We start from the raw sequence: 24,157 nt of genomic DNA on the forward strand, positions 1-24,157 counted from the left end.
AGATCACCAACACGTGTTTCGTCCTACACAAGGACTTTTTCAAGGCTGGAAAAATTTAAACAATATACAATGTAATCACAAGTTGAAAATATATACATTAATGCATTTTTTTTTTTAAAGTTAGCATTTTCTAGAACCTGTGTAGCATAACACTACACATGATGTTATATTTATATATCATGTGATAAACTTATCCAAATTGTGGTGCATAATACAATATAAACTATTTACAACATAGAACAGAAATATCCCAGATTCCAAAGGGATATCTTTCTGGTAGGGATAGGTCCAAATAGTTAAAAAACATTAATTTTGACACACGTTGTCCCTATATACAGTTAAAAAATATATATACACCCACCATGAACACGGGGGAGTGAAGCATATATTGAACATCAAAGTGAACGAGGTAAACCGTGGTTAGAATGAAGCATAATATCTGAGGAGATAGAATATAAAGAATCCAGATTAAGTATTTGACCACTGATACATGTGTCTAGAATCACTAACTGTATTTAACATGTGACCAAAAGGGAAAAGCCCAATCTCATTTCTACCCTAAGATACTACATGGATAATGAGGCAATATTAGGGATAAAGAAAACATCCTCATACAGCAGTTTTATGGTGCCAAGGGAGATGTGAATAGCGAACATTGATATTTGAGTAGTACCCATGTACTCAAATATGTTTACAGTAGTCATAGGAGATGCTATAGATGTGCATATACAAGACACATGACTCGAATAATCTATATCCCAAAGAACTCACCAATAATATTGATGGCAGGGTAGTTAATCAAAGTAGGGAATGAGGAATGCCTTCAAGTCTGTTCAACAGTCACGACAGTCAAATACGATACAGCTAATCTGCTGTTGAGAGTCATGTAATAGAAGAGAGGAAAAGATATATGTCAAATAAACCCAATCAGTTAGAACTCATACTTGATGATGCGCCATGTGAGTAAAGTGAACCCGATCAGTTAAAGAGTCATACTTGGTGATGCGAGACTAATTATTATGGAGGCAGATTTGTAAATCCCTCTCTGAAACATCGAGAAAGCAGTTGGCCATCCGATACCAAAATAGTATACGCAAATAAGCGGCAGGAGTCACATAATATACTATGTTATATATAATAGTGACAGCATTATCTAACCTGCTCCGTGCGAACACAAGTATTAAAATCCATAGACTAGACTGTCTCAGATATCACACGGACATGTCACCCTAAATATAGGTAAATAACGTCAATGCTTTAAATATTAAACAGAACTCACCTAGCTATATGTTAGTCGATTGGCAAATGCACGTCTTTTGTATAGTATTCATCTGAACGAACACTGGATAGTAGGGCAGTGTTTTTCAAATTAGTATATTTGCAACCATGATAAGTTATTAGGCTGAAACGACATAAGTCCACAGTGTGGAGTAAGTAACGGAGCTATCATTATTAACCAACCCGGTACCAAACATCTAAATTACTCGTTGGCGCTTACCGAAAGTTAGGATCATCGCATTTCCTCACACAAGCCGTCCCTGTAACGAAAAACCATATGTGTGCACGGGCGGCATTATATACACTGGCCGCTAAATTAAACTCGCCGCCAAACACATTGGCCACTGGGCATGAAGGTAAAAGAGGGACTAACTAGTAGATCGACATGCTTCCTATTTAAGAGTAGCATCCATTTTGGAGTGTAGAAATGTATGCACGCACAATGATCGTAAGGTTTGTATATAGAATTGAAATGACTATCATTGCACAACAAATCTAAGTTCGCGTTTTGTCCCTTATTAGACACGAGTATCAGTGTTATTGTGTTATAGTAAAGTCTTGTATTGTATTAACAATAAGAACTTCCAACTATGGTAAACCCATGGCAGACATATTGGAATGGGTTAAGGATGAGCTTCGAACATGATAAGGCTTATTGTAAGCATAATAGACTAGAATTAGACCCGGCTGTAGCAAGGAAAAAAACAGAATATTTTTAAACAATAACGGCACTAAGTTTGATATAGTTATAGAGTGCCTCAACATATTATAGTTATTATAGTGCATAGTTCATACAAATGATTACACATTATTCAGAAACGAAGATGTTTGTAAACGAACACCCACACATGAACAAGAAACATTGATTGGTGTTCTAATCAAAGATGGTCAACAGTAATCAGGATAAGTATAATGATTCAATCTTTTAGAAAGACATGAAGCTCACGGTCAATGTTGAGTCCCATATCTACCGCTCTTAATTTAATTAACCATTGAGATTCACACTTTCTGAGTGCACTGGTTCTGTCACCTCCTCTAGGATTGGCTTTCACCTCAGTAATGCCATGAAATTTGATCGCAATTATTTCAGAACCGGCATGAGCTGTGTTGTAATGAACTGCCAAAGGATAACTTCTATTGAAGTTACGAATAGCTCGTATATGTTCCTGAATTCTTTCTTTAAGAGGTCTAGTAGAACTCCCAACATAGATTAAACCACATTGACACACTATGCAGTACACAGTAAATTTAGTATTGCAATTTATGAATTGATCAATGTGATGGGTTTGTTGAGAATTGTACTTGAAGCTTTTCTTTTTGTCATCAGCAAATTGGCACACAGCATTGGGTGCATTTGAAGAAACCTTTTGGTTTATTAGAAAACCATATGTTTGTATTGCCTATTGGTACAGGCTCCTTAATTATAGAGGGACTTATGTGGTTCCTAAGAGTTTGTCCTCGTCTATATACAATTCTAGGTTTGCTAGTTAGATAGGATTCTAAATCGGGATCCATTCTAAGGATACTCCAATGTTTATTTATTGTCTTATACACCTGATTACTGTGGGAGTTAAACTGAGTAATGAAAGCTATTTTCTCTGTTGCTGTCTTATTATTCTTTTTCTTGGGTTTCCGTTTCAGGGTTTCTGTTCTGGTTACTTTATTAATGCGGTCATGCGCTTTATCTAGTGTTGCCTTATCATATCCTCTCACTACAAAACGTTCTTTTAAGTTATTAATCTGATTTTGAAAATCAGTTTCAGAGCTACAATTGCGACACAATCTGGTCATTTCACCAAAAGGGATAGCAGTAATCTGGGATGAGGGGTGGGCACTGCTTGCATGCAGAACCGCATTGCGAGCAGTGCTCTTTCGGAATAGTTTGCTTTCCAATTTGTCATGGTCCACAAATAGAGTGGTGTCCAGAAAGTCTACACTCTTTTTGCTGTGGTGTGACGTAAAACTTAAGTTGTATGTGTTATTATTGATATATGTGACAAACTGGTTGAGAGAAGTTTCATTGCCTCCCCATATTAAAAAGATGTCGTCTATGATGAATGCTTCAAAATATTATTGAACTAGTACACTGGATTTTGGGTGTACATGCGGATTACATTATCGGATTGGTGGTACTTCTATTGCCATGCGAGATGTAATAAAGTAGGTGTCTGTGGGATTAGTTTGGTATGCATCAGATCTAGGGCCTTTGGAACAGATCTTGAGCATACATATTTAGATAGCCCAATGTTCATGAATAGAGAACATCTGGTCTACTTGCAAAATTTGTGTGTGTCTGTCTGTCGTCTCGCTGAAGCATTGCGGCGAGATTCTAGTAAGCAGTACGAAACGTCTGCCAAAACTGCGGATTAGACACAGTTTATGTGATCTATGCACGCCATCGCCAGCCACGTCATACCATCATTTGTCTGTGCCTCGCATTAGACTTCAAAGGCTGCTGCTCCCCCACCACAGCAATGCCGAGAGCTTGTTTCTGGGTGAAAGTCTACTGTGCTTGTTTACAGTAGCCTTGCTCTTTAAATGCTGTTGCTGTGTTGCCATCTCTCTAGGGACACGTAGCTTGAAAACAATCGACTTGCTAGCTGCAATGCTACATCTGCTATGCTTTGCCTCTAAACACGTTGACCCCTCGCAGACTGTGCTGATTCTGAAACTGACCAACGCAGTCACCACCAGTCTCTTCTCTCTGTCTTATTATGTCTGCCCTGCCCACATTTACTTCGGACTCCCACACCCTTGCTTACCCTCACACCCTAACCCTCACTCACTCACTCACTCACTCACTCACTCACTCACTCACTCACTCACTCACTCACTCACTCACTCACTCACTCACTCACTCACTCACTCACTCACACTCATGCACTCACCAGCATAGCATAACAAAACATAACATAACATAACAAAATAAAGCATAGGATAGCAAAACAAAAAAAGCATAGGATAGCAAAACAAAACATAGCATGATATAACAAAACATAGCAAAACATAGCATAGCATAGCATAACAAAACAAAACCTAGGATAGCAAAACTAAACATAGCATAGCAAAACAAAACATAGCATAGCATAACATAACAAAACATAGCATAACAATACACAAAACATAGCATAGCAAAACAAAGCATAGCAAAACATAGCATAGCATAACATAGCAAAACAAAGCAGAGCATAATAAAACACAACAAAATATAGCATAGCAAAACAAAACATAGCATAACAAAACATAGCATAGCAAAACATAGCATAGCAAAACATAACATAGCATAACAAAACATAGCATAGCATAACAAAACATAGCATAACAAAACATAGCATAGCATAACAAAACATAGCATAACAAATCAAAGCATAGGATAGCAAAACAAAACATAGCATAGCATACAGCATCACTCTACACCACCACAGCATCACTTTGCGCTACCACAGCATCACTAGGCGCTACAACAGCATCACTATGCGCTACCACAGCATCACTGAACGCCACAGCATCACTCGTTCACCATCACAACATCAATCAGCACCACCACAGCATCAATCTGTGCAACCATTCAAGAACACCTGGTTCAAATAAGTTCTCTCAATGTTTCAAGCTTTATTACAAATGTAACAAAAAGATGTTAATATTTCAATTCTGTTCTTGGATTATCGTCACAATAAAATACACTGAACATAATCTTCACAAAAGTTATTTACAAAATCTATAAGCTATTGCCATTATAAATTACAAAACCTTTTAAGTATTAATTATTGAAGGTTCTCTCTGGACTGGAAAGAAGCATCCTGGGACCGGTTTCAGGGTTTCACCCCCTCATCTGCCAGGCTAGCTTGACTCCAGTGACCTGGAGAGCACGGGACCCACGTCTGGGCATTCCTGTCCCACTTGGGGTGACAGATGATGGACAGAATGTTGAACAATGTCGAACATTCACCCCAGTACAGAGATCGGGCCTAAATCCATCTTTTTTGCTCCCCATGCCACTCCAGTTTAAGCCCAGCCAGTTGGAAGTGTATGCCCAGACGAAGGTCCTTTGCTCACTTTGCCACTGGATTCAAGCTAGCCTGGCTGATTAGGGGTGTTACCCCGAAACTAGCTCCAGGATGCTTGTTTCCAGTGCAGGGAAGACCTGGCTTGGCAGTTCAGGCTGGACTGTTCCCATGAAGAAGAGGGTTAAGACTGATTTGCATATGACTGGGTCTGAACTGGCGTGGTGCAGTGAGCTAAAGAACGGTGAGGGATTCAACCCAGATACGTGACTGGGGGGGGGTTAATGTCTGGAAAGTTTCAGAGCTCCGTTAATCATCTCCTTGTGTTTGCTCTGTTTCTCTCCATCAGCAAACATTGGCTATGCATAGAAAGCATCCTGCTTTGCCATTTGAAAATCTGAACATTTCTTCCTTGCACTTGCATGCTATGTGACAGTTTCTGGTGATAAGGAACTGGTCTTAGTTTTTAGATCTGCATTAGCCAAGATATGTTGATTTTACTAAAATTATATTTTATAATATACTTTGACTTTGGGCTTCCAACGAGCCCTGTTTAGGTCGAAGTCTACCAGACAGTACAGCTGTCTTGTTTGATAATGACATCTTTGAGACATTCGGAAAGCTTCCCTGGGGATGCATGCCCATTGCTCACCATTGGCTTTGTGGTTTGTAACTCCTATTTGCTTGTTTTTTCTATCTGCTTGCTGTATTTGCTTTAGGTTGTCCAGTTTGAGTCTATCCCTTCTTTGGCCCACAGCCTATTTACTGAATCCTTTCAAACCAGTATTCTCTTTCTGTTAACAAGCCTTTAAATCTTGTTCTTGTCTTGTCACGTTTGCTGTGTCGTCAAAAGCCAGGCTCTGTCTACCAGGAAGCTTGGTGTTTACTATTCTTTCATTGACTTTAATGTGAGAGGCTTTATGTGACAATCATACTATGTACTAGAGTAGAGGTGTGCTGGTGGAAGGCTGTATTTTATTTTTTTCTAGGATAAAACCATGCTAGAGGGTCTTCATCAGGACAGGGATGCAGGTGGGGCAATAAATCTTAGTAGAAAGGCGTGGTTGCAAGGTAGATAAGGAATCCGCCATGTGGGTCAGGATCCTGAAGTCTGTATTTAAACCGCTGTCCCCGAAGAAAGTATACTCGATGTCTGTGGTTTCAATGCGACCACTTAGAGTAGTCCAGATCAGTTTCTGAGAAAGGGGAATTGCGGCACTCTCACAGGAGTCTGGTGTGTTTGGTCCAAATATCGTAAAAGCTGTGGGGTAAGATCTTACGAATCTTGACTTCATGCATCAGACCCCGTTGAAGTTTCGGAACTCCACCTTTTCGGAAATCGAGCCGAAGCAATCCATGCGGCCGTTTCGTAACTGCTGATATTTACCCCGCATCACTGCTGTTACCCATCCGGACTACATACACCAGACCCCCGTGAGAGTCCCGACCCCCTCTCTTCCAGGAATTGAACCGAAGTCATTGACACAATCGTATCGTAACTGCAGACACTGATCTTACCCCACGGCTTTTACGACCCCACTTAAATACAGGAGACACTGGCTGTCCCTCACTATATCTAATTATGCCGGTTAGCCCACAACACCAATCCTTACAAGGGGAATGCTCTATCCATAGGTGCTGATTGTAAAGACAGAATTCATGGCAACAACCATACATGCATTAGACCGCCGTCTAAAGTAATGGTTGTCCCAACTCAAGATCTAGCAACCCTCACTATACCTCGCTGTGCCTCACCAAGGTTTTGTGACATGCCATTGTATGTCCATATTTAATCCTCGTTTGACACTATCAAGGGTGAAAATTCAATAGGTCTCCCTTTGCTTACGGACGACATCCATCGGTATACCCATCTTTCCCCTAATCTTTTCTAGGATACACCACCTAATTTCTTCTTCCGAGTGGTGTTTATCCACAAAATGTTGTACCAAAGGGGCTATCACTTTGCTGGTATGTATAGCGGATTTGTGTTCGCTGTATTTAATGCGAAATTCTCAGGATGTCTCTCCTATATAAGCTAGACCACAGGGGCATATTAACATATACACAATGTTATAACTCCCACAGTTAGTCAGTTGTCTTAGGTTAACAATGGTGCCCTAATATTGTATGGAGCTTGTGACTATGGCAATCTCAAACGCTTGGCAAGACCCTCATTTGTGGTTGCCTAAGATCAATGGAAGCCCAGTCACGGTTTTCTAGCACAAAGTGTTAGGTACAATCGGTTTAGTGTGTACCAACATATCACGTAAGTTACGGATTCTTCGGTATGCCACCAACGGTGGTTCCAGTTGTCTAGTCTTAACTGGTATTCAAAAATTTCCAATTTTTGTTGGATGATGTTCTTAATCTTGAAATTTAGCGGGGAATGATTAATAGCACACACCACCTTGTCCTTGGGCATACGGCGAGTGCCTGCCAATAAGGCATCATGATTGTAATACTTGGCCCTCTTATATCTTACCAGTCTATGTGGGTACCCTCTGTCAAGGAGTCGGGTTCTCAAAGCGTCTCCATGTCTATGAAATTCATGTATTTCAGTACAGTTGCGTCTAACGCGCAAAAATCCTCCACAGGGAATCTAATCCCTTTGGCATGCCGGGTGGAAACTTTGATATTGCAATATTGTGTTCTTTGCCGTGGGTTTCCGGAATAGACTCACCTCGATGATGTTATTTCCTCTGAATATCAAAATAACCAAGAATTCTACTTGGATAGAGCTGCTTTTTGCAGTGAACTTCAGAATGCCATCACTTGCGTTTAGCCAAAGTATGCATTCCTCCAAAGAATCGCTGTCTTCTAACCAAATGAAGAAGATATCGTCAATGAAGCGTCTCCAACTGACAACATTGTCAAGAAAAGGAGCCGCCTCATTGAAACCTATATATATCTCCTTCCATCCTACTGGCGATAGGTTGTTATAGTCCGGACCAACTTTTCCCATAGACTAAGTATTTTTTATTTTGCTAATAACTTTGGTGCAGTTTGACAAATCTTTATCAAATTTTCAAAACTACTATGCAAGCTCGTTGAGTTGCTGTCTGGAAAGGTTTTAGGGGGATTCGTGAAGTTGGTCCGCGAATGGGGGGTGGGGTATTCAATAGAGATATGTAGGGACATGGATCCCGGGAGTAAATATAGTCGATCCGAAGCCCAATGTGGGGGGAAAAACCCTCACCTGCCATACCGCTGCCACACTCGGCCAAAGGTGGTTGTATTAATTTACGATAATTGGGTAACTTTTTTTTATTGTTCACTTAAAAAAAAAAAACCAATACAACATGTTGCGCCATATAAATGAGACATCAAACAGTCACGCTCGTCCTCCACTTGCCATATCCAGAGATTAAATAGAAGCCTAACACTGCAATAGTTCACTTGCAATACTGACATATATTCAATGGATTTGTAACCTTGTTTACTTCCCGCCCTCCTCAGCATCCAGTCCAGGTGTACCGATAGGTATGCTGTTAGAGGACTTCAGATATCAGTGGGTCTTGAAGGGCCCAATGGTTCTTCCACATAGCGTTCCAATTGGGAACTGTAGTAGGTCATATATGTTAGTCAGTTGCTCTTGGTGGGTTTAAGTCTGCTTCTCCAGTGGAGGGACACTCGGTTCTTACCCAACAGCAGGTCCACAGACACAAATCTCTGGTTATCTGATTGGAGGTCTTTGACCAGCCGTAGCAAACCCAGTTAAAGTCTCAGGGACTTGAGTCTAGCATTTCATTATGGCTGTACACTGCCAAGCCAGATGCAAGAAGTCTGCCTTCATTGTCCCACACTGTACAAAGTTGGTGTCTGCCTGCAGCCCAACTTTGCAAATTTCAACAAGAGTATAATACACTTGATGCAAACATTTAAAGTGTAATATTCACAGATTACAATTAGGTGTGTGTAGTTGTGCACACCATTTAATTTCCAATCTGATCCCTTTATAGACATCCTAATGTAGCTCTCCAGCACCCTGCCAGTTGCCTGTTTGTGCTGCAGTACATCATTTAGTTACTAAATGTCTGCATGTTGTACTACTGAGCAATACCTGCAAGGCGGTCGGAAGAGCCGCTGGAAATGGAGGGTATAGATCACATAGAACAGCTGGGAGTCAATAGCATACAAACTTCAAGAGAGGGGTGCGTATCTGTGTGCCCACAAGGTCTTCAAGGGCCACAAAGGTACAACTGGGGAAGACGTCCTCCATAGTCTTTAGACCTGCCTGGGTGACTAGATTAAGCGTATTATCCTCCTGCAAAACAGAAATCGCAGGATGACACCGCAATGGCAGTGCTGGAGCATATAATAGTAATTTCCCTTCCCCCTAGTGTCCACCACGCTGTCGTTTTGAAATACAATGTGTTAATCTCTGTGCGTGGCATCCCCTCTTGTTTGTGTGGCAGGAGAGCCAGGAGCAGACTGGGATGACCATCGTCCTGTTTAACAACTAGGTCTGGTACATATTCATATGCTTAATACCAGTAATGAGCGAAGTGAGCCTGTGTGCACAAATAAAGTTAGAAGTCGGGTGCATCAAACCTCCCTCGACCATATGGTAATGTGAGTACATCCCAACTGATTTTCAGCTGCTTTTCTGCCCATATCAATGTAAGCAGAAGTGATCTAAGTTTCTGAAAAAAATTGCATGGGTAAGCCATTGGTTATGTTCACAAATAAAAAAGGAATTTGGGCAAAATCACTATTTTTAATACTGCTACTCTATTCATCCTGATACAGCTACTGGTCTGATTTCTGTAAAGTGGGCAGCAGAAGCCATGATTATAGGCGTATTATTAAACCTGACTGGGCAGGACTGAATTTCAGTGCAGCCATCTTGCCGTGGGCCCTCTAGCACCCCCTCAATTGTGTTACTTTATGTTAAAAAAAACTATAGCACTTCACTGAAAAAACAAAGGTTACACGGAAGTCATATTTGTTTCACTCTTTACTCAAAACCATAGAAATTTGGCAGATATAGTTATATAGTTCTACTTATCTGAAGAAACTCAAACTCGTGCCGTTAAGTAACTCTAGGCCGCGAGTTATAGTTTCTTAACAGAAGTATAGCTGATATATATATATATATATATATCATCACCCCCCCCCCATAACATTTTACAAAACAAAAATTAAAGCTAAAAGGCTTGGTAGTTAATTAACGCTGTGTCTTTTGACTTTGCCTCTGCTTGTTTTAACTGCAGCTGTTGCCAGAATCTTTCTGACATGGAAGGTAGCGTTAAGATAGAGCCCGTATGTTGCCATCTGTTGACTCTTGGGAAAGCTGTTTTGCTTCAATCTCGGACTGCCCTGGCTCATTTAGTCAGGTGATTCGGATTAATTTTTCTCTAAATGTTTGCTCTGTCCAGCTCCTGTTTTTCTGGGCTCCTGCCTTTGATCTGAGCGTGTGCAGCTCGGGCTGTTTATCTCCAGAGATAGCAGCCCACGGTCCAAGGAGATAAGGCGGGCGGCATCGAAAATGCACGCAACTTTCATTCTGATTAATTACGTTTGCAGGTAACGGGATCGTATATTATTTTCTAAAGACGCATCGGGTGCTTTATCGTGTATAAGTGTCTTTCAAAAAAAAAAAGTGTGAAAAGTTTTCCGTTTCGACATGGTAAGTGTAGTGTGTTGCGGATGACGTGGGATTGCCGTTCTTGGCTGCAACAAGTGTATGTCTCTCCACCGACCAACATATGTTACACAATTTTGATTGTTGTGAAGATCCGTGGGGTGACCTTCGTATATATTTTTGAAGGGTTACGGAAAGAAGTGTTTATAGGCTGGTCGCGAGAGCTCAGCTTGTGGGCCTAATTAATGTAAGGTGTTTGGCCACCCTTAATAATTTGCCTATATCATTGAGGGTGGACTGTGCTGCACTTGCAAGCGTTTTTGTCAGCCTGTGACCTGGGTGAGATAATAATCAACCCGCTTCTGTTGAAGTTCTTTAATATACCTACAAACGGTTTACTGGCTATTAATGATGTTTAGTGAACGTGATTTAGTAACAGTTCACATTATTGTATGCAGCAGAGATTTATAAAATACCCATATAGCTAGAAAAAGCTTCATGGCACAGGCTCTGAAAAATAGACATAGGCACGCACGGAACGCAGAGCTCAAATCGACCCCAAATATCCAGGTTGTTAGCTTTGCACGATAGGCCAGATTGTGGTCTCACACAAAAGAGAGAGTGCCAGATCTACACACACTAAGTCTGAATATGCAACCCATGGAACTAGTTTTTCTAAATGCAGGAATTCATTATGATGATCAGATTTTCAGAGAACGAGGTAAAGGGTTCCACTTGGTGCATAGCCCTCGAAGTGCTGGCCCAACATCCAGAGCCAAGATTCTTCAGACATTTATGGATCACACTCGAAGCATTTATTTATAAAGTTTTATATAGCACGAACATGTCCTTCGCGGGTATCAGACAGAGTGCTTTACAGTGTTCAAGGTGGCATGAAAATAAAAACATCACCAAGGAGGGACATGGTATGGGAGATTCCCTTTGAGAGAACACCGCACGTCCCAGATGGACAGCACCCTCATCAAGGAGGGACTCCGTATGGGAGAATATCCTAGAGAGCACAAACACCTCTGGTCCCAGATGGGAAAAAGGTCATGTGTTCATCAGTATTCTTTTGACTTCTTTCTGAATTTGGCAGTTGAGGGGTTCATTCTGTTTTCAGGAGTATATGCTTTCATATTCATGGGGTCATACCTGAGAAGGCTTTGTGTAGGAAGGTAGGATCCAACGGCATGGTTAACCCCACTTTTTGCCTGATGCTATACTGGTTTTTGACTAGCCTGACTGGGAACCTGCTATTCAGGACCCCAGTCTATCTACTTTCTCCTTAAACTGTTGTGTTCAGTACTTGGGTACATCCCAGATTGGATACTGGGTACCCTTGTCAGTCCCTAGTATATGGTATCTATGCACTCAGGGCATAGGTACCCCAGAGTTCTCCCATGGGCTGAAGCATAAAATATTCCACCCACGAGAGACAATTCAAAATAGAACTACAGGCCTGCCATTGCAGTCTGCGTAAGTTAGTGCATGCACCGTTTACTAAAGATATAGGTTTACTATATCTAAGGGTCAATGCACTTAAAACTTGTAAGTCACCCTATAGCAGGCCTTTACAATCCTGAAGGCAGGTTGCTTGGTTCTAAGTGAGAAGGTGCCCCTGCATGAGCAGGACACCCTTGAAGCCTACGGAGTCCATTCTCCCGGGTTGTCAGTGAAGCAGCCATATACTATATAGAGGGCCACCGCGTAATTATGCAATGACCATCTCGAAAACGGCTGCAACAAATTCTATCATGTTTGGTATCAAACATATTGGAATCATAGCCTATGATTCCAAGCCCACACCATAAACGGTGTGGGAGGTATGATTCCAAGCACTGATAGAGCCCTCTGTTAGGCTTTCAGTGTTCCCGGTACCAGCCTTCTGGACCCGGCAGCACAAAATGGTTGTTGCCGACCAGAGACACATTTCTTCCCTCCTGCTGCTGAGCCAAGCTTGAGAAGAGGAAGGTAGAACAATGGGCATCCTGTCACAGGGACCACCTCCCAGACAGGATTTAGGGTATTAGGGCTGGGTGGGTGCGCTTGCCAGCGCCAGAAAGTCTGCATAAGGGGCATATTTGGTGTCCCTGTGCATAGTCCAGTTCAAACTAGTCCTGGGAGCCGTTTGCTCCTGCTCTGGTGCGAAACGGGACAAAGGACATGGGAGTAACCTCCCCCTCCTGTCAGATCCTCCCCTGAATCTTTCCAACCCTTTTCTTAGGGTACTTAACGTCTTACCTGGGTGTAGGTCTCTAGATTCGTCGTGGGATAAGATTCAGATCCGACATAACTTCACTTCTACCACCTGGGCAATCTGGACTTTACTGGACTTCGTTTGGGCCTGACCTTGTTTCCCTTCCAGTCTGCTGCATCATCTGTGCCTGTATATCCTACAGGAACCTGCCAAGGCCTGTGAAGCATCGAAGACACCTGAAGAAATCTCCCTTGGAGTGAAGGAGTCACTCCCCTGCATTTGCAGGAACTGCAACTAAGTCGACCGGTCTACAGGTCCTGAGCCCCTCCGGACTCCGTGGGCTCTGCAACACAGGTGGTGTTTTTTCACAGCTCCCGAGGCCTGCCCTGCCCGTATAGCAAGTTTGAGGCCAGTATCCCTTGTGGTGGTTGCAATAACCGAACCCCTGTGCAACGTGTCCAACTTGCAGTTGCTAAGGCTTGTTGGCATCCTTCCAAGAAGGTCTTCAGGCTTCACTTAACCCCAACCTCAAACATCTCCTGTGACTAGAATTTTCAGCCACACCGCATTGTGTGCATCCGTGGCCGCTTGAGGTCCTCTTGCGACTCCAGTGCCTCCCGCCTGTGGGTCCATTTGAAGGTCGCACTTGTTGTCTTTGGGCTTCCTTGATTGCTCGGTTCCTGCCCTGACTCCCCTGCTTGTGGTGAGTCCCCTGGACCTTGCTGGTCCCCACCTTGCGCCTTCTCGACTTCCTGCGTTGGTTGCATTTGCCAAGGCGTGGTGATGCTCCTGCTGGACACCGACCCTTCAGCATTCGCCATCCTTTGTGGGACACTGAACAGCACTAAGATAGTGGAAAGGATGTAACGCTCACTGAAGACTTTTCAGATGCATGTAGCAATGCTTGGCCACAGCAGACTCTTAGCCTTCCAAATACCAGTTCCTATCAACACAGACGTTTTTTTATACTTGTTGAGAGGTGTGGAAAAAGGCCCAATCCCTCTGGCAAGAGGTTGGGGGAAAAAAGCCATGTTCATGGTTAGTATACTTTTGTACCCTAATGTACTGTTCAGGTTGGGTAGCATACTACCACCATGAGACAATAAACTCTTGTTCTCATTTATTACACATGTCTGATATTGGATAGGTTATGTTATGAATGTTTGTAGAGCACATGACACCCACGAGGGTATCCTGGCACTTTTAAGCATATCCTGAGCAGACCGGGTCTGGAGCCTCGTTAAAAAGCCATCTCTAAAGTTTCTTGTGTGCGAAATTCAAGTACTGATGAGGTGGCGCTTACTTGAAGAACCAGGTCATTCCAGACTTTGGGGGTGAGGCAAGAGAAAGCTCGGCCATCAGGTCTTGCCCTGAAAATGCAAGAGATGTGTATGAGCTGGAGTCCGACAGAACAAAGTTGTCCGGTAGGTGTTTGGAAGTTGATTCAGGTTCGGAGGTTTGTGTGGCTTAGGTCGTGTCGTGCTTTCTAAGTGCGCGAGTCAGTGATGGTCTTTGAGGTACACTGTGATGGCGTGTGGAGGTGAAGCCTGATTGTGTCTGGCAGCTGCTTTTGCAGTCTTGTGGTCAGTTGGGCAGTGCTACTGACAAAGAGGGCATTGCCCTAGTCTAGTTTGCTGGTGACAAGGACTTGGGTGAGGGTTCTACAAGTATTGAGCAGGAGCTAAGAATTTCTTGAGGATTTTGAGGGTGTAGAGGCAAGAGGCGGCGACTGCCTTAACTTGGCTAGCCATTGTCAGCTGGTTGTCCAACACTATCCGCATGTTTTTTGTTTGGGAGGCCTGGCAGGGTGTTGGGGGTGACATCCTCTGGCCACAAGGTGGAGTTTCATAGCGGGATTTCTCTGTCTCAAACTGGACACTGACAATAAGTGGTACTTTTCAGCAGTTGGTCTCCAAGCATCTGTCTCATTTGGACATGCTGAAGGTAAAGTTGGTCCTGGGTGTTGTGTTGGAGAGGGATCCGATGAGCTGGGTGTTGTCCGTCTATGAGATGTTGATTACATGCATTTGGATTATGATAGCAAGCAGGGACATGTAGACATTGGACCGTGTGCAGCTAATTGATAATCCTTAGGATATCCCCACAGATCATGTTGGTGGAGGACAAGGAGTTGGGAGCTAGGCTGACTGACTGAATAGACCGGTGAGGAAGGAGCAAAAACAGCAGAGCGTGGGTCCTTGTGAAGGTGTCTGATGAGGAAGCCCACAGTGCATCTCCGGCCTCGAAACTTGCTATAGTGGACAGACAACACTGATGGAAATATATTGCGACTGTGCTGGGCTTGCACGGAAAGCATTTACCGTGTACATAAGGTGTACCCATTATTTCCCGTCCTTTCTGTAGGTGACGCGTGGTGCTGGGACTCAAGTGCCGAAATATTGATAGAATTCCTTTGACTGCCTGTGACATTCATTTACATCCCTACACAAACCGGATATTTATTGAACCCAGATGAATCCTGCTTTAAACAGCCAGAAATGTTCTCTTTTCAGCCGTGTTGAATAGTCGTCTCCAATAACTTTGTACAATTTATTGAGCACCTGTCTTCGCAGCGTCATCAGTGCACCACCCAATCGTCACCCGCAACTTTCCCCTCTTTCACAGTTTTTAAATTACATTTATTGTCATTATTCTGGCGAAATGTATACATTTCTTTTTCACAGTTTTTGTTTATTTGCTTCAAAGTACCTAATAATAACCAATGACCATGAATGTATCCTTATAATGAATGAATATAACCCAGGGAACAATTGTTGCTACTAAACCTAGATGATACTTCGCGTCCGTGGCAAAAGAATGCATAATAATACTAATTATTAACTTTGAAGAGGAAAGCTCATGGGACTTCCTCATACCAAGATGACTGAGCCATTTTCTCAGTGATTATGCCACGTGGTAGACTACGTTTTTCATATTTTACACTTGCAGAATACTGTACATTTTTCATATTGAACTACTGTCCAATTATGCGTGTGGTATGATTTTGCATTTGGTGTTTTTATATCGCGGGGAATATTTCATGGTTATTTAGAGCCTTTTTTTGTGCCACACTATATGCTCGAGCCGTTGGAGTAGTGGACTTTTCTGCTGTGGGTTTTGTTCGCTTGCATAGTTTAATAGATTGTGTGCTGCAGTGCTTGGTATACATGCAAGAGCATAATAAAAACCTATAGAGGCTTTTTCATCTTCTCCTGCGCCCTTGGCAGCCATTTTCCGTGCATAATAATTTGTGTGTCCTAGGCTTCAGCTGTTTTGCTAGCGTCCTGCTTCTCCAAAATAAACCCTAATAAAAATACATATAGGGGGGCTTTAGGTCAGCCCTCAGTCTATTGGTCTATTCAAGTATTATATACATTTTGTTTCCCACCACCACAACATATAGCATGGCGAATGGGCCAGCGCACCTAACCCACTATATTCTTGTACTGAAGGATGGTATTTGGCTGGATTACACCTGCACAGCCATTTGAAAATGAATGCTCTTTAGTGCCAGGGCTGATGTGCCTAGGCAGCTGGCCTGGCCACCCTATTTAAAAAAAATATATATTTTTTTCGCTATGTTCCTCCGCATTTTATTTGGTTGCAGTAAATAAATATGAATAGCATTCTTTCTAATCCTATACCTACTGGCTTTGTCCGTGCTTGTTTATATCGCCTTTCACATCGCATTAAAGCTTCTATGTAAAATTCATAATCCCAGTATTGATATTTTATTTTACAATCGAAAAACTAAACCAAGGTCCTGTGGCTTTTTTTCTTTTTTGCAGACGTCACTTCCTGGCTTTTTGAGAGGAGCCCATTTGTGGATCTAGCCAAGGGAGCTGGAACACTGAGGTTTCACTATGAACGAGGTGTCGGTTGTAAAGGAAGGCTGGCTGCAGAAGCGAGGTAAGCAGGTGAACTTTTTCTCCTGAAGAGTTGAGGATTAGCAGTGTGAGGTGCGGTGTGTGGAGCCTGTTTTGGAGAACGTTGTTTGCTTTGCCCCCGAGCAGATACTTTTACCCAATTACAGAGGTACTGCTGGCTGGAAAATACCAAAAGCATGAGAAGGCGTCCTATGGCGGGCACATTCCACTGTGGCTCATCCTGGACATGAAACACAAAGATGTGTCACTTGACCCTTTGACCTCGAGGATTCCCAGAATTCCTAATTTACACACAGTGGCGGAAGAAACACGAGTCCTTGTAAAGCCTGCAGGGAATGTTTTACTCCTCGAGACTTTGCACGCCTGAAAAAAGAGGCAGACCGGGTGCAGCAGTTCTATGTTCTTTAGTTAATTAACCTGGACATGGAAATGACGCTGTTTGCAGTTAACGTGTGATGATTTTTTGGTTCATCGTTGTTGTTTGCTATCAGAAATGGACACTTTTTCCCAACGTGCCTGCACTCGTCTAACTCCCAGTTGTCTTCCGTACTTTCTGCTCTCATATCCACCTTTTTCATTGTCTATCGGATGACGCGGATGGCAGATGTCAACATAGTCTTGAATAATATTACATATATATTTCCTTTTTAACGAAGCCCCTCATTGTAGGCGAAAGCAGTAGTGAGGCCCAGCAGCTAAGGCTTAATGTTGGATGGCTATGCAAATGTAGAGAATATGGCACTCTACACTGGAAAAGGATTCAATAAATTCCGTTTTCAGGCTTTGCTCATTTGTCAATGAAATAAGATTTTATTTGCATTTGGATTAAATGGTTGAGTGAGAATGCAGTGGTGCTACAGATAAAGTATTTTTACCCGAATAGGTGTCCCATGAGCTTGGCGGCTAGTTTAAGCTCGGCAAACCATGGTTTAGGCGCAGGAAACATGCCATTTGTGTTCTAACCTATTTGCGCATAGGTGCTGAATTTCTGGCCTGTGGGCAATTTCTGTGTCTCTTTGTGTTATTTTGTTTCTTTGAGCAGTGGATGCCATGATAGGCGGTGGAGGCTTCTGCAATGCTGGAACACAGCCCTTGGTCCCTAAGCACGAGCTCCAACTTGGAGCTTGTTTTTGAGGCTTCACATCAAGGGCAGGCTGTCGACCGAGCTGGTTTCCATGCGCAGCATGAGGGACAGCGATTCCTATCTCATCGGAACATATGGCCCAATGGCTGGAAATGCACAGAAGGATGTTCAGCCGCCTTGTTATGGTGTCATTGCTGCAGCCTTTGCAGTTAATTTGATGATGAGGAAGGCTATGCAACGGAAAGCATGGGAGTCGCATGACACCTCTTATTTGAGACAAAGCATGGAGGTAGCATTTGCAGTGCAGTGCAGTGATTGTTCCAAACGGGCTCTTCACTATTCTGTCGCACAGTGTGGTCATGGTCTGATGCAGTGAGGGTCTTTGTTGGAAACCAGCAGAGATGCACCAAGAGAAACTTCTTGGCAATGCTGGCCAAAGAAATTAACACTTTGATCTTGGGCATACTTCTTTCTCTTCAGGGTGTAGTCTTCACATCAGTGCTTGTAGAAACTTGGCCTTGTTCTTCAGATGCATTCAGACAAGAGTTCACACCACACAACACTGTACCTTATTCTTTTCTTTCTCGTAAGCCACACCAAACTTGTTTTCCTCAGTCTTGAAGTCTGATCCTTACCCTAAGGAAAGAAACCACGTTTTCTGGTTGGTCTTTTACTTTGCAGTGATGTAGAGAGCCTTGCCAAACCAGAACTGAACTTAGTTCTTGACTGACAGGGCCAGCTTATATTTCCAAATGATGGCACTTGGTGTCGGGTCATTCATAACTGGTGCGACACTTCATGTTTTTGCAGGGAGCCAATTAAGTCGATTTAAATCTTCTATTATGTACATTTCAGTCTTGTTGTAACCAGTGTCTGAAATACTTGCTTACTCTGGTTCCATAGTGATGGCAGGCATCTCGTTTTTCTACCAAGGACTATATATCGCTTCCAGACAGTACTTCAATCAGAGCTGACCACAGACTGTGGGGTGTGGGCCATTTATTCAGGTGCCATAACACAGTTTTCACAGTTGTGGTAACTATGGTATCTGGCCTCTCCAGAGTTCTCTGTCCCTAAACAACATATTAATATTTAATTTATATAGAAATATTTGTACAGCTAAACTAGAAATCGACCAGTTGAAATACACATTAATAATGGAACTTTCAGCAGTGGGGTCCTATGTTATTTACATTATAGGAGGGTTACAATCCCTAATTGGCTAACATTGTACTTTATTGCAATTATCTTTTAAACATGAACATTATAAGCATATTGCGATCATCTAGAAAATGGACTATACAACCAGTATGAATGCCTGTGAAGAAAGAACTTAACATTCTTTTACAGTGAATTCAGATGTCTCGGGGTGCACATTTAATAGTTATGGTGCAGTGAAATATTACTATGTCTCTTAGTTTAGGGTTGGGGTTGTTGGTACTTAGAAACTTAAACACCTCAGAAATCTGGATATCTCCTGACTCTATGGCTCCACATCCAAGGTGAGCAGATCTTGTTACTGTATGAGGCAGACCAGGGTCTGACCTTTTTGGATGAGTTGATTTGTCATGGCCCGACAAGGACGCCCAAGGATAACAAAAGACCTATTAGAGCTTCTGGACTTGGCTAGCATGCACAAGAGCATGCTGCTGGCCCATTGCTTGTAATAAATGATCAAGAAAACCAATGGAGTCTCAATGACTGTGCACATTAATAGCAAGAGGAGGTGTCACAGTACCTCCTGACCCGAAAGACTTCTTCAAAAGAAAAACAACTTGCACACATCCAAGCCCAACACTAGATGAAAGGTATGCACAGAATGTTAATCTACAGCACTACGTGCCACAAACAGAGGCTTTCTGGGTAAGTAACATTTTCCATGCGTCTTGAGGACCCTACTTCTGCATCCAGACCACTGAAGGTTGTGATGTTCCTTTGCTTCAATACCTTCAGTGCAAAGGAAATTCACCACAGAAGGTGGTGGTCTTCCGATGGCTCATGTGATAGATTGGATTGAGGGGTGTCCTACTAATGAGAATAAACAAAGCAATCTTTATTCGAGTGTGGGAATGTCGCCATGTGACAGGCAGGGACACCATTTAGCTCTCCAGTGCTTGTATATGGATCTTGGGCTGTCCCTCCGTGAGGGCTTACAAATTGCGTCTTGATATGTCTGAGTCTCTGAGCTCATTTAGCACACTGATGCTTTAGTTTGGTGCCCCATACTTGGCAGTAGGGCAGCAAACCATTTACAGTCCATACCAGTGCACCTTCAGTGTTCAAAGAGCTAACTCATCTGGTGTAGGGGGGAAATCTGCTTAGAGGAGATGCTGGATAGAGTCACAACATTTCCCAGAATGCATGGCAAGGGCTGGTTTTCTACATTAATTGAGGCAAGGTGGTTGAAAGCTGCTGTCTAAAGTTGTTCTCATATGAAGAAGAGAGACAGATCATCTTTGCTTTGTCGTCTACACAGAGGAAATAGCACTGGTACCCTAAACTTAGGCGTGAGCAGGATCTCCACATAGATGAATGCAAACTCACTCAAGCTAAAAGGTGAGAAGACTTGGGTCAGGGTTCTGGGGACAAACTCCCCAATCATGGGGGCCTCTGCACTGTCCAGAGGCTCTGGGTAGTCTTCCGGATTCGTCCTCTAAGGTAAATAACTTTGGCTTCTGGTTGGATGAGAGGCGAACCCTGAAGCTGCAGATAACTAAGGAGGCTTCTACCTGTTTTGCTGTATTTAGGTGGATAAACAGATAATCGGCATAATAACAGTCTCTGCCAAAAAACAGCGATTCAAGCTCCGATCATGTAGAAAATTGAGAACACCTTAAATTTGGGTCCGAGAAGGCTGTGAATATGCACTTATAATGGTCCTCAGGATAGCAGGTTTCATGCCTCCAAAGAGATGTCGGTGTCAGGTCCCCCACTAGGTTGGCCTGTTGTGTATGGGGTGGGCCACAACTGCTTATCAATGAACCCATAGGCCATCAGGGAACGGGAGGCAAACTTTACCTCATCAATGCACAGGAAGACGCATTGCTGGTTCCAAGTCAAAAGCTTGGTCCCAAACCCGGAGTCTGTGGAACCGCTCTTGAGGTCTGTCTTCGTTGCACTCCAAATCCTCAGGTAAGCATAAGAAACATTAATTGTTGAGGCAGAGTTCTTTTCCATCATGCCAATGTTCCCATTCCTGTAGACAGCCAACTTGGAAGCTGATTGTGCAGCTGGTTCCGACCCAACAGAGTTTCCAGGGCTAGGTCATGCTCCAGTTTTTTACAGACTCAATCTGGCTTGTCTGTGGGCCCCATAGAGCTGTGAGGCATACCCACCTGTGTTACCGCAAGCGGGTTTGCTCTTAGAGCCAGCTTGATCCTCTGTACCCTGCTTTCGTCTCCAGTGCCAGTGCCGCCCCAGTGGCCTTACCCGCTTCGAGCCCGGAAATGGAGATGCGGATGCCAACTTCACCTCTCAATTGTCCTTTCCTATGTCTGTTTGAATTCGACTGATGCCTCAACTGAATCTGACCAAGTATTCTGCTCTCTGATGAGTAGTTCTCTCAGGCTTATGCTGATGACCACTGGAATAAGAATTTGCAAGATGTTAGTAGGTAGACTCCTCCCTGTGTCAACCCTTTTATCCTCTCCTTGTCATGCCACATGGCTGAACCGGAGCTGCACCCCCCTCCCCCCCCCCCCCCCCCACGCCTTGAGACCCTCACTGGTGAGTAGCGCACTTTAACCCACCTGATTGATTGACAGTAGAATTTGCGTCCTACGCCATGGTTATGCACATGGTAGCTGAGGTCCTGGTCCTTGACCTCCAGCTCCCAACTATGGAAGTGAAAACTTACTTCCTGACTGAAGACCTGCAGCCTGGCCACACTGCGTCTGAGCCTCTCCTACCTTTTTAATGAAGCCTTGGCAGACACCCTACTTGGGGCTTGGTTAAGCCTTGTACTGGCCCTGCCTGTTAACCAGCCGCTTGCCAGAAGCCATCACTCTTCTCCCCAGGTAATCCAGCCTTTTTGTCACAGCACCCTTCTCCTGAAAGCCTTGTGGTTCAAGCCTCCACCAGCCAGATCAATCACATTACTTTTCCTACCCCTCCTCCTAACAGGGTGTCAAAGCGTGTGGAAACATTCGGTAAACTCCTCTTCTAATCTATCAGTTTGGCCCTTCGGTCCATTAATGCTTCCTTCATACTAGGCTGCTATACTCCTGTCCTCTGGGATGTGGTGGCGCAAGTCCTTCCATGTGTTCCTGAAGACCATCGATGTGTTCTGCCATTGGCCGTTGAGGGTGGTTGAGATGCGCTAAGTTCATGATTGGTTGTGGCTTGGACACAGCAGACTCCGTCAGACGGTCCATAGGCACCAGTGTTGCTATCCTTCGCCTGGCAAAGCTGCGTTCAACCAAGATTCTCAAGCGATGTCCAGTCCTCCTTGGACATGCCATTCGATGAGACTCTCCTTTTCGGTGAGAAGACTGATTGTGCTTGTGAACATTTTAAGGAGAGTAGGGTCGCCTCTTGTGCTCTGGGCCTTTACACCCAGCCTCTTCAGTAACATTTCTAATGTTCCTTTCGTGGCATCAAATGAGGCATTCTCTATCGTCAGCCTGTTGGCCTGCCTCAACAGGGAACTCAGCAGTTTTGTGGAAGAGGCTGTCGTGCTAAGGTCAATGTGTTGCTCAGTCTGCCACACCCATCCACATAGCCCCACTTGCAAAGCCCTTTAGTGTACCCGTACTGGGCCACAGCCACCTGTGGGATCCAGAGTCCACTCATTCTATCTGGGTTGGCAAGTGATCACATCGGACAAGTAGGTCCTCCAAATTGTTTGCAAAGCCTTTGCCTTATCCTTCCTTTCCTCCCCACCGCACCTGCCACCATCCATCCAATGACTAACAGAAGACCATCTCTCCATTTTTCAGCAGGAGGTGCAAACCTTTTTGGCCAAAGGGCCTATAGAGAAGTTTTGAGCACCCAAAGTAGTACATGGTTGTTATTACACTGCCTCTCTGTACATTGTACTAAAATGAAGTGCACTATGTGGAGAGTGTGAGGTAGCTCCAGAGGAAGATGGAGGAATCAAGAAGATAATGCTAACTCTTTTTTTGGGGAAGGGTGGGCGAGCAGTTAGGCTTATCACAGGACAGTGTTAAGCATTTGTTGTACTCAGAGGCCATAAATGAGACACACTCGACAATACATTTGTGACAAATTTTGTATAAAAAGAGCAAGTTTCTTTATATATGTTTTGAGAAGCAAGACTTCAAATCGGAGTTATACTTTGTGCAGTTTTAAAATACTTCAAGCAATACTTTGTGGACTGTAATATTCGAAATAAAAGGCAATGCAGTTCAAAGTATGTAGTACTTTCAGTATTTAGTTACACTGCGGTCGATACGTTAATCATTGGCCATTGCGGTCAGCGGAGGAAGCCTGGGAGGCATATAGCTTTAATGGTAGGCTGCCTACACAGTTACCGCCGCGTTCGCCGGAAGCATGTCACAGTAGTTCTGTAGAAGCACCACCAACCCCAGTAGTTGTAGGTTGCTGGGATGAAGGTTTAGTCTTGTATGATGGAGTCCTGCCGATGCACTTATTCTTGTGGTCGCTGGAACGAGGACTCTGCCCAAGACTTTTGGAGGCCCACGCTACCTGGCATGGTTGGAGGTCTTCATCACTGGCTGGATGAAGGTCTTTAGAGGCCCAGGACTCTAGTTCAGCAGGAGCGGGGATGCGCACATAGCAGTAGTATCAGAAGTTGTGAGTGCTGGATGTCGGAGTTCACCGGCAGCGGTTGGGCGACAGGTGGGTTGCAGGGCAGACTGTCACGGAGGAGATGCAGTCGTGCCAACGTTGCTGCTTCTGCCTTTGGGGCCACCAGCAGGAGGGTACAGAGTACATGCTCTCAAGAATGGGGCTACGTCCAGCGTCATTCGCTGTGCTGAGCGATCCTTCGAGGTGATGGAGGCTTGCTGTGAAGTTTCTTTACAGTTGTGAGTCGCGTGGACACAAGTGCCGGTCCTCAACCACCATGGTTCTTTACCAGCGGTTGTCTTGGACTAGAGCTTGTAGCCCAAAGGGAGGTTTGTGGCAATTTGCGAAGTC

At 43.7% G+C, this 24,157-nt stretch overlaps 1 protein-coding gene across 5 annotated transcripts in view; it reads left to right on the forward strand.

Annotated features, from left to right (window-relative positions):
* Positions 1-24,157, forward strand: part of AKT2 (AKT serine/threonine kinase 2) — a 644,724-nt gene that overhangs the window by 141,226 nt on the left and 479,341 nt on the right. For 3 of the 5 annotated variants that reach the window (XM_086938260.1, XM_086938262.1, XM_086938264.1), the window contains one exon: positions 16,855-16,975. In XM_086938260.1, the coding sequence (XP_086794386.1) occupies positions 16,930-16,975 (46 nt within the window). In that variant the 5' untranslated portion in view covers positions 16,855-16,929. Of the gene's footprint in view, positions 1-10,681; positions 10,809-16,826; positions 16,976-24,157 lie in introns of those variants that run through there. The other 2 variants (XM_086938263.1, XM_086938261.1) reach the window with 2 other exon arrangements.

The sequence above is a fragment of the Lissotriton vulgaris genome, chromosome 9 (assembly GCF_964263255.1).
Source record: "Lissotriton vulgaris chromosome 9, aLisVul1.2, whole genome shotgun sequence".
Classification (NCBI taxonomy): domain Eukaryota; kingdom Metazoa; phylum Chordata; class Amphibia; order Caudata; family Salamandridae; genus Lissotriton; species Lissotriton vulgaris.